General features: G+C 39.4%; 1 protein-coding gene across 3 annotated transcripts in view; it reads left to right on the top strand.

Annotated features, from left to right (window-relative positions):
• The first annotated feature begins 1,199 nt into the window (after positions 1-1,199).
• The window catches only part of HSF2 (heat shock transcription factor 2), a 37,164-nt gene continuing 25,144 nt past the window's right edge, over positions 1,200-13,219 (top strand). For 2 of the 3 annotated variants that reach the window (XM_060167899.1, XM_060167898.1), the window contains exon 1: positions 1,200-1,395. In XM_060167899.1, the coding sequence (XP_060023882.1) occupies positions 1,303-1,395 (93 nt within the window). In that variant the 5' untranslated portion in view covers positions 1,200-1,302. Of the gene's footprint in view, positions 1,396-1,899; positions 2,014-13,219 lie in introns of all 3 variants that reach the window. The other variant, XM_060167900.1, reaches the window with a different exon arrangement.

Genomic DNA, 13,219 nt, shown 5'->3' with positions numbered 1-13,219 from the left:
AAATTACATGTACCCAGGAGGTAAACCAATCCTATGTTGAATTTCTTATAAAATGTTAATTATTATTTCTGACTTGTTTGTACATTCTTATGTTTACATTCTGACTCATAAAAAATTTTAAATTTTGTACAATTCTTTATATTTTCAAACCTCCTATGTTATTAATGTTATCTTAAGGGATGAAAAGAGAGACAGTTTTATTCCCAATGAGGAGATGGGAAAGACCGGCACAGACAGATTAAGGGATAGCTCTAATTACACACACTACCAGTGTAATTAAATATCCACTAATGTGTCCTTGAAGCTGGGTCTAAACTCATATGCTGACTCCTTGTCCAATATTTTTTCCACTATACCAAATCTGTAAAGGACATACAGCGATAATTATCTTAAGAACATACCTGTAAAGTACCTACAGGAACAATTATTTTAATTGATTAAAACAGGATAAATGATGCTATTTCTTTTTATGCTGCACACATAGTGCGCAGTCCATGTCTGTTAAACAGCATGTAAGCTGCCTATTACAGTTCTTGGTTCACTGTAGTACGTGCTTAGTAAAGAGTGACTTATTTAAATTCCTCTATTTGATAAATGTGTTTTATAGGAACGATTTTTTCCTAATGAAAATTTAAGGTCAAGGTTCATTATTATTAACACAGTTTCAATTTGGGGCCTAGCAAATCATTCTTGAAAGCTGTTTTTTCCACCCCCGTGTGAAGTATTACACTCCTTCCTCCTGCCTGACTGGCGCAACCCACACTTTGCCTACCAAACTTATGACTCAAAGGCCCCTGAGGACTTTCTGTAGCCTTCCAGCCATAGCCCAAACATCCAAAGCTGCTTCCACGTGAAACAACCAAACACAGTCCCCCAAGCAGAAGATCCGCTACAGCGAGAGCTCTTATAGACAGGGCGAATGAGAAAGCAGCGTCCCCCTTTGCTCCCACCCCTCCCCATCTGCAGCATCCAATTGCTTTCCTCTGTTGTGCGGTCGGCTCCTGGGATTGGTCGGGAACGGGCCCGGCGCGAGACCAGTGAGCACAGGCCGAGCGGGGAGACTGGTCAGTCACGTGCGGCCGCCCGGTTACCCCGCCTCACTGCGCGCCTGGCGGGGCGGGGCGGGGCGAGGTGGGCGGGGCCCGGGAGCTGCTGCGCCTGCGTTGTGGGCGTTTTCGGGGAGCAGCTGCTGCCGCCGCCGCCGCCGCCGCCGCCGCCCCCGCCTCCGCTGCCGACGCCTCCGCCTCCGCCGCTACCGCCGCGTTTGGGTGTAGAATTAGGAATTCCTGCGCCTCGTTAACAATGAAGCAGAGTTCGAACGTGCCGGCTTTCCTCAGCAAGCTGTGGACGCTTGTGGAGGAAACCCACACGAACGAGTTCATCACCTGGAGTCAGGTAAGGGTGAGGGCACGGCGGCCTCCGAACCCCCTAACTAACGTCCTTCTCTCTCGCTCTCTCCCGCGGGGTTGTCTCTCGCGGCCTGCGGCTCAACGCCCTCTGTGAGGCCCGCGGCGCGGGGGTGGCGGGGTGGCATGGGGCTCGGCGTGCAGCCTCGCGGGGGACCCCGGTATTGTTCGCGCGGGGAGCCGCGGGGGTCCCGGCCGGTGCTGCTGGCTCAGGCCGCGGTGGGGGAGGGGCGGCCCGCGCGGGGCGCCGCGGCCCAGGAGACCCCGTAACGGTCCGATCCGGGCGGCGTTCGGAACCAGCCCGGCGGAACGAGGGCGGCCGACGAGCCGAGGGAGCGGGAGCCACGTTACTGCACACTCATCCTCCGTCCTCCCGCCGGGCTCGCGGGCTGCGGCTCGCTGGGGGCACGGGCAGCTCTGGCCGGGATCTTCAACGCGGGGTTTATGTGAGGCAGTCTTTACCTTCACGACCTGATTCTCGCCCCTAAAACAGACACACAGTTCGCCTCGCATCTGAGATCTTTATGACGGCAGTCAGGGAAGGAGGCACATGTTCAAACGCAGGTTACTGCTTATCAGGAGGCTTGAAAATATTATATAGAAAATGGTACGTTATTCTTTCGCGATTCTGAGCCATTTTTATAAACGGATTTTTATGATTATTTTAATAAAAGTGCCAATAGACAGGTGTTCAGTAACATAGTGGAGAGCAAAAACGAATCACTGAATTTCACTAAACAGTTGCCGGCAGTGTGGTGTATAGATGTCTTGATTATTGGTTTGATCCCAATTCTGCCACTAAACAGGCTCCTTATCTCGTCTGACCCAAGTGTCATCGTCCATAAGATGAATGGGTTACTTAGGTGATCCAAGACCCCCCTCTAGTTTCAAATACTGATTCTAATTAGAATGATTATTACATAAACAGAGCATTTGCGTTACAATACACTTAGGCTATTGGAATCGTTTTGTGAAGGGGAGTGGAGTTCTCTTATTGTAGATGGTCATCTGTTTTGGATATTATCTTGTTTAGAGGCCTGGAAAAGAGTAAGTGAAAACTACCTGCACAGTGCCTGGCACCTGTTAAGTGCTGAGTAAATGTTATCTCCCCTCTTTCTCACTTTCTTTTCTGTTCTGTTCTGTTTTCCTATGCTAGGAGCCCTCAGTTTTACTATTTTATCTTAACAGGGAGCACTATATTGAGTACATGAAGTTTTGACTACTGTAACACCACAGTCTGCCTTATATTGCTGTCATTTGTTTATTTTCTTTATCTCCCTCTAGGACTTAATTTTCTTGAAGGTCAGTAGCATCGAGTGGATGTTGTGCATTAGGCATTTGATGAATTCTGTACAGTTGTACAAAGAAGGGGTGGGGTGAAAATAAGGAAGCCAGCCACTATTATACACTTAAAAATAAACAGATGTCTCATGCTTTTCATCAGTCATAAGGATTAAAAGTTGACAAGGATGGATCAGCACAGACTGCAGTTACTCAGCCTTGTGCATGTGTAAGAGATTGGACTGAGAGTCTCCCCACTCCCAAGCTGACTTTATCACACCTATTTGTCTTGGGTGGGCCTTCTTGTTTTTATTGCCTAAAAATGGTACCTAAATATATTGGAAATTGGTTTTAGTTAAGGGGTATTCTGTCAGCAGGTCTAATAAATTCTCATTAGCCAACATATTTTAATACTACTTTAATTTTATGGGCAGTATCAAATGTGTAGAGTTTCATACTAATCCATAAATGCATCATTTTATGAATTTTAAGCTAAATAAACCACTTAAAAATCATTCTTATTTTTTTTCCATTATTAAGTCTAAGCTTATGTTTTGGCTTCTCATTTTTTAATACATAGTGGGAGAATTAAAATATAAATTCAGGGTTTCCCTGGTGGCGCAGTGGTTGAGAATCCGCCTGCCGATGCAGGGGACACGGGTTCGTGCCCTGTTCTGGGAAGATCCCACATGCCACGGAGCAGCTGGGCCCGTGAGCCATGGCCCTGAGCCTGCGCGTCCGGAGCCTGTGCTCCGCAACGGGAGAGGCCACAACAGTGAGAGGCCCGCGTACTGAAGGAAAAAAAAAAAAAAAAATATATATATATATATATATATATATAAATTCAGTGAGGACAGGGACAGTATCTGTGCCAAGGGATACAGTAGGTTCTTAATAAATGTTTGATTAAGCAGTGAAATCCTTGGACTAGGTAATGGAAATGGTAGGAATGATAAAAGTGGAATGATGCCTGAAAACAATCTCAAAGATCATCTGGTTTAGTCTCATTATGTAGATTTGAAGCTTAGGTTAGATTATTTGTCTATAATTACAAAGCTAGCATTATCGGAGGTGGGGCTCTAGCGTAGATTTCTGAGCTCCCAGATCATTCTTCCATCAACGGCCCTACACTTAATACAGGTCGTCACAATATTTAGTTTTTATACCAAAATGTTACTCCTCCACAAGTCAGTGGACAATTCTGGATTAATGTCTTAGGCTATGCTTAGTTGCCTAAGGAAGTTGTCTTACATTCCCACAGATTTTTCCGAAAACAGTGTTAACAATGAAAGGTAAAACTTTAATTGAACAATGATGTTAGATGGAAAAACCAAAATAATTTACTCTCTTCTTTTAGAAGTTGCTATTTATGGTTGTTTCTGGTTTCCTTCAAATTTGTTTTGCCGGACTTCTGTTGAGGTAATTTAGCATTTATACTCTCTGAGTGAAAATCATATTAAGACTTTTTAGAAGTAGAAGATGTTTTGGAAAGGAGGCAATCTTTTATGCAATTGTTTTCACTTGTGGAAAATAATTTACTCTAGCTAGAGTGTAAGGCAAGGGGAGAAAACTTACCAACTGCAGTTTGAAAAGCTTGGCTTAATATTCCTGAAGACTTATATAACTTTAGTTTTCCTTGAAATTTGTAGTATGACAGAAATGAACTAATACCCCCATTGATGTCATTAATTGTAGAAATATAATATTCTGAACAATCAAAATAATACTGTTATAAACTCAAGTAATAGAAATGTCTTTAGATTCTGAGTGTCTTTAAAACATACAGTACATCCCCCAAATTCCCCACTGATATTTCTTTTTCCTTTCTTTTTTGTCTGTTTTTACATTTCCTATAGCTATTTTGGCTCTGGTAGGCAGTCTGTTACCAGAATCGAGGACAGGGATAGTACTGTTGAACAACCTAAAGCTGTTTTAAATGTAACAGAGTCCTCAACAGAGGGCACAGGTTTAGCTTGGTAGCAACTGGGGAAACTTGATCTTCAGGGACAAGAAGTTGTGGAAGTTGAATGGAAGTTCTTGCCATTGATCGTAAGGAACAGCCTTTACTGTTACTGATATATGATACTCAGTGTATGTTGAAGTGAAGCAATATTAAAAAAAGAAAGAACTGGAAAGTCACTGTTTTACCAGTGTTACTTCCTTTGTCTCAGTTCTTCAGGTTGCTTGAGAATACCAAGAAGTGATTTCCACCAAAGACTTCATACCCATCTGTTCTACCTTTTTGTGCCCTATGGCAGTCTGTACTTCCCTATCCATCTCAAGTCAGCAGAGACAGATCAGGAAATAGGAGGGAAAGGGAGCAAAACCAGAATTTGTCCAGTGTTTTCTAGCTGTTTTGGATGAATTTGAACAGTAGATCTTTAGACTTCCCAGTGTTATGGTATTGTTTTGAATTTCCCAGCAGTACTCTCAAGTGAAAACAAGAAAGGCCAAAAATGTGGCAGAATAGGGGTTAAATCCACTTTAGATGGACCTACAGAAAAGTTGACTGATTCACAGACTATTTTTTATTTGTATACATAAGAGAAAGAGCTAGAGACTCACAAGGAATGGTTGGTAAACATTAAGAAATTATAGACCGGTTGTTTAAAAAAGAGACTTCTATTTTGGAAACTTTTAAAGTAATGGGGCTGAAGTATTAGATTATTATTAAGAGTATTTTGGACGTTTATAACCAAGAGTACCAGTTTGAGCAGAAACAATTACTATTTGGAAGCTTGCTAACATTTGTGGGTTAGGCCTAAAGAGAAGCTACCATCCTTCTCACCCTACTGAGTAATAGTGGCTTTTTGTCCCTTATAAAATGCATAGGGAGAGTTCTGTGTTGCAGTGCTTAAGCTTCACAGGTTTAAACAGCAGTAAGGTAGAAATTTTGCACTCAAAGAAGTTACTTATTAATTTTGAAGTAGCGAGTGAAGGAATACCATAAGCAGAGACGCAGAACAATATTAGTGAGTTAGGGTTGTGTGTGTTTGAGAGAGAGAGCAATATAAACAAGATGCATTCATCTCCTCATTTGATATATATAATCCAAGAGTTGAAATTCTAAAAATATAATTTGGTCCACTGTGATCAAAGACTCATTTATTGTCACTCACAATAGTTGTGACTCTGTTACAACCAGACAGTGTGCTAGGTAGTAGGAATCCATTCAGTAGTTAACAAAATAGCTGCCTTCATAGATCTTACATTTTAGTGAAGGATACTGATAATTAAAAAGTAAGCAAACACAAATAATATAATTTTAGTTAGTGATAACAAAATAAAGCAGGGTAAAGAGAGAGTGCAATTAGGAGACAGAAATCACACAGTATTTTGAACAGAGAAAGTTTAATAGGATAACTATATTAGGAGAATTGGGGTAAAGAAAACTCTAAAGAAGATAGGAATAGCAGTTAGAAGAAGCAGCCATCACTGGTAGGCCTAAGAGCAAGTGCCCAAATAAGAGCCCTTCCCCGAAGTCTAAGACCTTGTTGGAGAGAGAATGACTATATTTCACTGAATGGCAAAGACTTCAGTGATGCCACACTAGTGGGACTTACTAGAAATCCATCCTTCAGAACTTGCCGGGAAATATGCTTTCTAGGGCAGGGGTTGGCAGATTATGGCCTGTGGGCCAACCATGTGTTTTAAAAGTAAAGTTTATTTGGAATATAGCCATGCTCAGTCTACTTACGTATTGTCTGTAGTTGCTTTCTTGCTACAGGGGCAGAGTTATGACCTGCAAGCCTAAAATATTTATTATCTAGCCCTTTAAGAACATGTTTATTAGCCTATGCTTTAGGGTACCCTAGAAAGCTATTCATGGAGAGATGTCTGGCCAGAGATACTCTGATTTGAAGCCTCCCAAGGGAGAGGGGAGTGTTGGGGGAAGCTGCTGGCCTTAGGGTGCTGCTGCCTTCTGTGCACTGCAAGAGCTAGGTGCTGGAGAACCTGCCTGCACAGCAGGAACCTGCCAAGGACACACTGGAACCAGGAAGGGTAATCCCTTCCTCTTGTAATATCTCTCTAGTATCTTCTATGACAAAACTTAACACCATGCTCGAAAAGAAAGATATTTAAGACTCATCTCCATATTTGCAGAGCAGACATCGAAGAATGAATTTGGCGCAGTAAATTCATAACTAGCATGTAAAATGAGTGGAATCTGTTGTATTTTAGGTAGAGTGACGATGAAGCCTCTTTGGGGAGGTGATATGTGAGCAGAGATCTGAATGATTAGAAAAGATGGATCTGGCAAAGAGGAATGGAAAATGTAAAGGCCTTGAGCATAGCATGTTCATATGATTGCAGAAGGCCCATGTAGTTGGATTATCTTTAGATAACATGAGAGTGAGGTCAGAGAGGTAGGCAGAAGCAAATGGTGTAGGGCCTTAGGGCATGGTAAGGAGATTGGAAATGAGGGAAGTAGTTAGAAGACTATCACAGTTTTCCACTATGGTATTGAAAATAGCGTGGTTAAGACTAGGGTAATAACAGTGGAGGTGGTGAGCAGCAGATGTAATATCTACTTTGAAGGCAAGGTCACGGATCTTAATGATAAATTTTCTGGAGTTGGAGGAGAGATAGAAACGAATTAGAATGACTCATGTATTTGGCCTGCGCAACGGATGGATGATGGTACCATTTGCTGAGATGCGGGAAGATTCGGAGAAGTGCAGGTGGGGATTCTGTTTGGCCATGTTAACTTTGAGATTACAAATGGATCGCTAGTATTACTTCAGACGTGTTTTGTTTTGCTTGCATTTCACTGACCACACTTGGTCATATGACGACACCTTATTTCAAAGGAGCTGGGGAAGTGCAGTGCTGGAAAGGAGAACAGCATGAATGACTTCTGTACTCTAAGACCTTCAAGTGGCAATGTTGAATAGGTTATTTAGATAACGTAAGACTGGCATACAAGGTGGAGTTTGGAGCTTGTGAGTGGTAAAGCCATGGGACTGGATGAGATCATCCAGGGAGACAGATGAAGATAGAAGGACCTGCAAGATAGGGTATTCTAATATTTAGAGAGTATGAAGACAAGAAAAAGCCAGCAAGAGAGATTGAGAAGGAACAGTGAGAAAGGAGAAAACACAAGGGAGTGAGGTCATATAAGTTAATGGAAGAAAATGGTTCAAGAAAGAGATGATCAACCATGTCAAATGCTGTTATACTTTTCTTATACACCTCTTCTGGTGTATATAAGCAAAAATTTCTGTAAGGTAGTTACACCTACATTGAGGAGTAGAATTTCTGGAAAATAAGGTATGGCACGCTCAACCTCAAGATCAAATTATTTTCCGAAAAAAATCAGCTTGTACTCCTTTTAGCCATGCATGAGATTTCCCATTAATTTGTCTCTTCAAAACTTGATATTCTCATTCTTCTGAGTTTTTACCAATCTAGTGGATATAAAATATTATATCAATGAGGTCTTAATTTATATTTCCCTGATAATTAATGTGTTCAAACACCTTTTCATATTTATTGGCCATTTGTGTTTCGTATTCTATGAAATGTTTGACCATTTTTCTGTTGGGTGGTTTATCTTTTATTATTTGTAGGAATTCCTTGTAATTCTGCATCTTTTTGGATGTACGTGTTGCCTCTGTCTTCTCCTAGTTGTGGCTTATCTTTTTTACTTTCTTTTGATGAGTATAAGTTCTTAATTTTAGTATAATTTAATATATCAGCCTTTTTTGTGGTTCATGTTCTTTGTTTCTTCAGGATGTTTTTGCTTTCCTACCCCAAGGAGAGAGAAATACTTTTCCATCTCTTTTTTTTTTTCTGAAAATTTTAAAGGTTTGAATTTTATATCTAAATCTTTAATTCACTGGAATTGATTTTTGTGTGTGGTATAAGGGATTCTGTTTCATTGTTTTCCATATTTAGTTGTTTTAGCCCCTTTATTGAACAGTTTCTTCTCCCTCTAGTGATTTGTGTTGCTACCTCTGTCTTATAAGCAAAATTATATGTAGATTGTGTTTTTGTGTCTAGGTTCTCTATTTTGTTCCACTGGATAATTTATCCTTTTTCTTGCATCACATGTCTTAATTACTGTAGCTCTGTAAAGCTTTTGGGAGGGCAACCTAGTCTTCAGGAGTGCCTTGACTACTATTGGTCTTTGCTCTTCCATATATGTTTTAAAATCAAGTTCCATTAAAGAAAAAAACAAAGCAAACCTATTAGGATTTTTTTTTTATTGGAATTGTACTGAAACTGTAAATCAGATTAGGGAAAATAGGTATCTTTATGATATGATATATTCATGGGAACAAATCATTTTTCTCAATTCATTTTGTTATTTAATAAAATTTTATATTTTTTGCAATTAGATCTTGTACAGCTTTGTTAGATTTTATAGATATTTTAAGTGGTATCCTTTAATGAAAAATAATTGCTGTTGCTGGTAATTAGAAACACAAGTAACGTTTGTATATTGATAATAAACCAGTGAGCTAATCATTTTACTGATTTGGATTCTCAAAGTGTACATCCATAGGTGTCTGGATATGACAGTTTTGTTCTTATTTTGAGAACCTTATACCTTCAGTTTCATTTTTTGCAGTGGCTAAGATACCTCAGGGTGTCAGATAGAAGCAGCAATCATGGGATCCCTTTCTCTTATTTTTAAAGGAAATGTTTTAAATATTTCCCCGTTAAGTTACTAGCTGTTAAAATTGAGAATTTTTAATTTGCCTTTTTGTTATTGATGACAGAATTAATTGGGTAGCTTAGAGGGGACAGGGCATGCCGGGATGGAGAATACAGGAAAAAGTTGACTTTGGAGGAGTAGGATGATGGGTTTGAAATAGACAAGTGAGTGAGTCAAAGAACATTGTGTAAAAATGTTAATGATTGAAAAATTCAAGTGGGAAATTTGAGATGGTCAGGGGCAGAGGCATAGTTGTGATAATCATTATACATAATAAAGTCAGTAATTAGAGAAATTGGTGTGGATGAGACTGCCTAAGGAAAGAGTATAAAAGGTATCATAATCAAGGATAGAAACTTAAAAAACCCACTACCTCTTGACAGCTGGAAAACAATTGAAAAGAAACATGAGAGATAGGAGACCCATTGTATAGTTTCGAAGCCATAAGAGCAGAGCATTTAAGAAGGGGAGTGTCAGTAGTGCCAAATGAAATGCCACAGAGAGGTGTAGGAAGATGAGGACTGAAAAGAGGGCATTGAATTTGGCATTTGACATTTTAGAAAAAACAGTTTCAGTAGAGGCACAAAAACTGAAACCAAATTTTAGTGAGAGTAAGTAGATGGCCCTGAATTGGAGAAGAGGGCTTTAAAATATTTGTCAAATTTTGCAGTGAATGAAAAGACAAATGGGGTGGATAGATTGAGAGGAAGTAAGGTAGAGGGAAAGTCCTTTTAAGATAGAAAAGATGTATGCATTTTTAAATTTTAATAGCTACTACCTAATAACCAACAGTGGTTATTTTTAAACTTTAAAAAATTTGCCAATCTAATAAGTGAAATTCATTATTTTACTGTACATTTTATTATGAATGAGATCTGATCTTCTAAATTTCACATTGAGTGTTTCATCTTACTGATAGAAAATTTTTAATTAATGCAGTTAATCGTTTGTCATAAATATTGGATATATTTTTATGTTAGTAAGCTTTCAACTTTATTGAATTTTTTAAATGTCTGTTGTCAGTTAAGTTTAAGTTCAGACACAAGTAATAGAAATCCAGACAACAATGGCTTAAACAAAATAGAGATGTACTGTATAGAGATGTACTCTTACATCTGAAGATGTACTCTTACATCTGAAGATGTACTCTTACATCTGAAGATACTGAGTCACCTTCTCAACCTTTCAGCCATACTTAGTTCCTTCTACTTCAGTCATTACTGGAGCTCTAGCCGTTGGCTCCAGGTTCTGAGCAGGAATATGAGATGTAGGAGTTTGACACTTTGAGTCTTTTCCCTTTTAGAAGCTTTTGTGGAAGCTCCGTTCAATCCATTTTGCTTCTATCTTGTTTGCCAGATGTGTTATTTGGCCACCTCTGTTTCTAAGAGGGACTGAGAAATGTATTTGTAGCATCAGACAAAATTGTGTTGTTAGTAAGAAATTAGAGGATCATCCATGTTGTTGCAAGTGGCAGAATCTCTTTCTTTTTTAAGGCTGAATAATGTTTCATTGTGTATGTATGTATAAAATATATCAATATATGTATAAAGTATGTATATATCTCACAATTTCTTCTTTCTTTGTTGGACATTTAGGTTGTTTCTGTGTCTTGGTTATTGTGAATAATGCTGCAGTGAACATGGGAGCACAGATATCTCTTAGAGATACTGATTTCATTTCCTTTGGGTATATACCCAAAAGAGGGCTGCTGGATCATATGGTAGTTCTATTTTTAACTTTTTGAGGAACCTTCATACCATTTTCCATAATGACATTACCAATTTACATTCCCACTGACAGTATACAAAGGTTCCCTTTTCTCTACATCCCTCACCAACACTTGTTGGTTTTTTTTTGTTTTTTTAGGAATAGCCATCCTAAAAAGTATGAGGTGATGTCTCATTGTGGTTTTGATTTGCATTTCCCTGATGATCAGTGATGTTGAGCACCTTTTCACATACTTGTTGCCCATTTGTATGTATTCTTTGGGAAAATGTCTAATCGAATCCTTTGCCCTTTTTTTTTTTTTTGTGGTACGCGGGCCTGTCACTGTTGTGGCCTCTCCTATTGCGGAGCACAGGCTCCGGACGCGCAGGCTCAGTGGCCATGGCTCACGGGCCTAGCCGCTCTGCAGCATGCGGGATCTTCCCGGACCGGGGCACGAACCCGTGTCCCCTGCATCGGCAGGTGGACTCTCAACCACTGCGCCACCAGGGAACCCCTCCTTTGCCCATTTTTTAATTGGGTTGCGTCTTTTTGCTGTTGAGTTGTGAGAGTTCCTTATATATTTTAGATATTAATCCTTTATTAGATATGTATTTGCAAATATTTTTATTCCATTAAGTTGTCTTTTCATTCTGTTGATTATTCTTGGCTGTGCAGAAGCTTTTTAGTTTGGTGAGTTAGCTTGTAGTAGTCATTTCACTGTGCATGTGTGAATATATGTTAAATCATCATGTACATCTTAAATATATACAGTTTTAGTTGTTTTTTTTGTTTTTTGTTTTTTTTTGCGGTACGCGGGCCTCTCACTGTTGTGGCCTCTCCTGTTGTGGAGCACAGGCTCTGGACACGCAGGCTCAGCGGCCATGGCTCACGGGCCCAGCTGCTCTGCGGCATGTGGGATCTTCCCGGATCGGGGCACAAACCCGTGTCCCCTGCATCGGCAGGCAGACTCTCAACCACTGTGCAACCAGGGAAGCCCCCAATTTTAGTTTTAAAAAATAAAAAATAAAGTAGAGAAATCAAGATAGAGTAGGCAGCTAGTAGTCTCCGTGAATACATTTATTAATTTTTACCTGTATGACTTCTGGGGTTTTTTATGTGATGCTTTCAAAAGCTTGGTTATAAAGAGTGAGGTAACATTGGGTTAGCATTGAGCTTTTGTTTTTTCCTTCCAAATGGAAAGTTTATTAACTAATCCTTTTCCCTCCTGATTTTTCCTCCTGATTTGAATGCTGCCCTTACTTATTACCTATTAAATTCTCAAATAGATTTGCTTCTGCTTCTGTTCTCTCTAGTCTGTCCATTCAGCTATTTGAGTATCCCTTCTTTAGTACCAAATTCTGTTGTCTGTGTAAGGTATGGTTAACACCTCTCTCTCCATTGTTTTCAGTATTTTCTTACCTATTTGTTACATAATTTTTATGAAATGAACTTTAGTACCTAATATTTGGTTGTGTTAGCATCTATTCACCTTGTCTCCAAAACCTTTTTTTTAATTGAGAGAGAAGTCAACGTACTGGTTAACTTAATTAGACTTGACATCTTTACAACACTGTCTCTCTGTAGTTTAATATTTTCTTAAAGGTCTTGTGTATTCTTAAAATTTATTTTTAGATACTTGATATTTTTCTATTGTTGGAGTTTTTTATTCCATTTTAGTTTTAGGTTTTTGTTGTAAAATACATATATCTTAAGATTAACCATTTTAACCATTTTTACGTGTACAGTTCAGTGACCTTAAGTACATTCACTTGTCATGCAGCTGTCACTACCATCCGTCTCCAGAATGTTTTTCATATTCCCAAACTGAAACTTCATACTCATTAGACAGTAATTTCCAGTCCCCTCCTCCTTAGCCCCTGGTAACCATTCTGCTTTCTGTCTTTATGAAGTTGAGTATTCTAGATACCTCATATAAGTGGAATCATACAGTATTTGTCCTCTTGTGACTAGTCTAACTTAGCATAATGTCTTTAAGTTTCATCCACATTGTAGCATGTATTCTTCCTTTTTAAGGGTGAATAATAGTCCATTGTATGTATGTACCACATTTTGTTAATCCATTCATCTGTCAGTGGACGTTTGGGTTGCTTCCATCTTCTGGCTATTGTGAATAATGCTACTATGAACATCGGTGTACAAATAT

This window comes from Lagenorhynchus albirostris, chromosome 12 (assembly GCF_949774975.1).
Source record: "Lagenorhynchus albirostris chromosome 12, mLagAlb1.1, whole genome shotgun sequence".
Classification (NCBI taxonomy): domain Eukaryota; kingdom Metazoa; phylum Chordata; class Mammalia; order Artiodactyla; family Delphinidae; genus Lagenorhynchus; species Lagenorhynchus albirostris.
Note: the sequence above shows the minus strand (reverse complement) of the source record. Positions and strands in the feature narration are given on the sequence as shown.